This window comes from Bison bison, unplaced genomic scaffold (genome assembly GCF_000754665.1).
Source record: "Bison bison bison isolate TAMUID 2011002044 unplaced genomic scaffold, Bison_UMD1.0 scf7180017862555, whole genome shotgun sequence".
Taxonomy (NCBI): Eukaryota; Metazoa; Chordata; class Mammalia; order Artiodactyla; family Bovidae; genus Bison; species Bison bison.
Genome location: NW_011493127.1, coordinates 8,733 through 10,148, shown reverse-complemented (window position 1 = coordinate 10,148; position 1,416 = coordinate 8,733). Strand labels below are relative to the sequence as shown.

Sequence of the window (1,416 nt, the reverse complement as noted above, 5' to 3'; positions counted from 1 at the left end):
ACAGAGAGAAATAATATTCTGTATATGCAGTTGGGAAACCTAGTTTCTGGAGGCCCAATAGACATAGGCTGGCATGCCTTTGCCTTAAGGAGATTGTTCATCAAAGAGTGTTTGGGGTTCTAAATAATTTGGCTCCATTGATTTTCTTTTCTGGGCAGATATTGTTATCACTGCTATTACCACGCCAGAACAGCCTAAGAGATGAGATTGAAGAAGCTCTGGACATAGATCTCCTCAAGCAGGAAGCAGAGCATGGGGCCCTGGATGTCCCTCATCTCTCCAACTACATTCTTAATTTGATGACCCTACTGTGTGCACCAGTCCGAGATGAAGCAGTGCGAAAACTAGAGAGCATAACAGATCCTGTACAGTTACTGAGGTGGGAAACTAGATGTACTGTTCCTGAACACTAGATGTAGTATCCTGTCTTAGACACTGTACCAGAAAACTCTGGGCCAGATACTGGGTTATAGCCCCTGGCTTGCCTAGCTCTTCTATACTGAAGAACGGACTAATATCTCTGCTGTTCTTCTGTGGTTTATTGGCTTTTATTTTCAAAGGATGGATTCTCAGAACCCTTTTGATGATCTTAGATCATTTGGACACTTTCTAAGAAATGATGCTGTTAAGATACTGGCTTCCCAGGTGACACTAGTGGTAAAGAAACCCCCTGCCAATGTAGGAGATGCAAGAGAAGAGGATTCGATGCCTGGGTCGGGATGATCCTGTGGAGAAGGAAACGGCAACCCACTCCAATATTCTTGTCTAGACACTAGAGTACAGTAACTGTTTCTTTGGGATATTTCAAACAGCACTTTCGCAGATAATTTCTTGTGTATCCTAACTCAAACCCTGTGGGGGAACAAGATGAGAATGATCCCTGTTTCACAGATAGAAGAACCAAGAACCAGAGGTAAAGTAATAAGCTGAATGAGTTAGAAATTCAACCACCATCATCCCAACTACCCACAGAGAGTTAGAATTTTAATTGTTTTTCTGAGGTGGAGTACCTACAGTGGAAAGAACTCTAGGCTGGTAACTAAAAGATCAGAACATGTATCTGCTCCTAGCTCTGATAACAACTCACTCTATGGCCTTGGGTCCCTGCCTGCAACATCTGTATTTGTAAATTGAAGTAGGACTGGGTTTTTAAGGCCATTTTTTACTCTAAGATACTGTGATAAAATACTCTTAGCTTGAGTTCCACCTCACTCCACTAGATTACCTTTCAGAGTGTAAGCATTTGATTTTTCCTCCATTGACAGGGGCATCTTCCATGTTCTGGGCCTGATGAAAATGGACATGGTGAACTATACTATACAGAGCCTCCGACCCTACCTGAAGGAACACTCTATCCAGTATGAACGAGCTAAATTCCAGGAACTCCTCAACAAGCAACCCAGTATGGTCAAAATT

The 1,416-nt window shown here is 42.5% G+C and overlaps 1 protein-coding gene across 1 annotated transcript in view; it reads left to right on the top strand.

Moving 5' to 3' along the window:
* Positions 1-1,416, top strand: part of LOC104983414 (T-complex protein 11 X-linked protein 2-like) — a gene marked incomplete at its 3' end in the record, with an annotated part of 8,987 nt that overhangs the window by 5,036 nt on the left and 2,535 nt on the right. The window contains exons 3-4 of the mRNA XM_010832859.1: positions 159-379; positions 1,266-1,402. Of these exons, the coding sequence (XP_010831161.1) occupies positions 159-379; positions 1,266-1,402 (358 nt within the window). The remainder of the gene's footprint in view (positions 1-158; positions 380-1,265; positions 1,403-1,416) is intronic.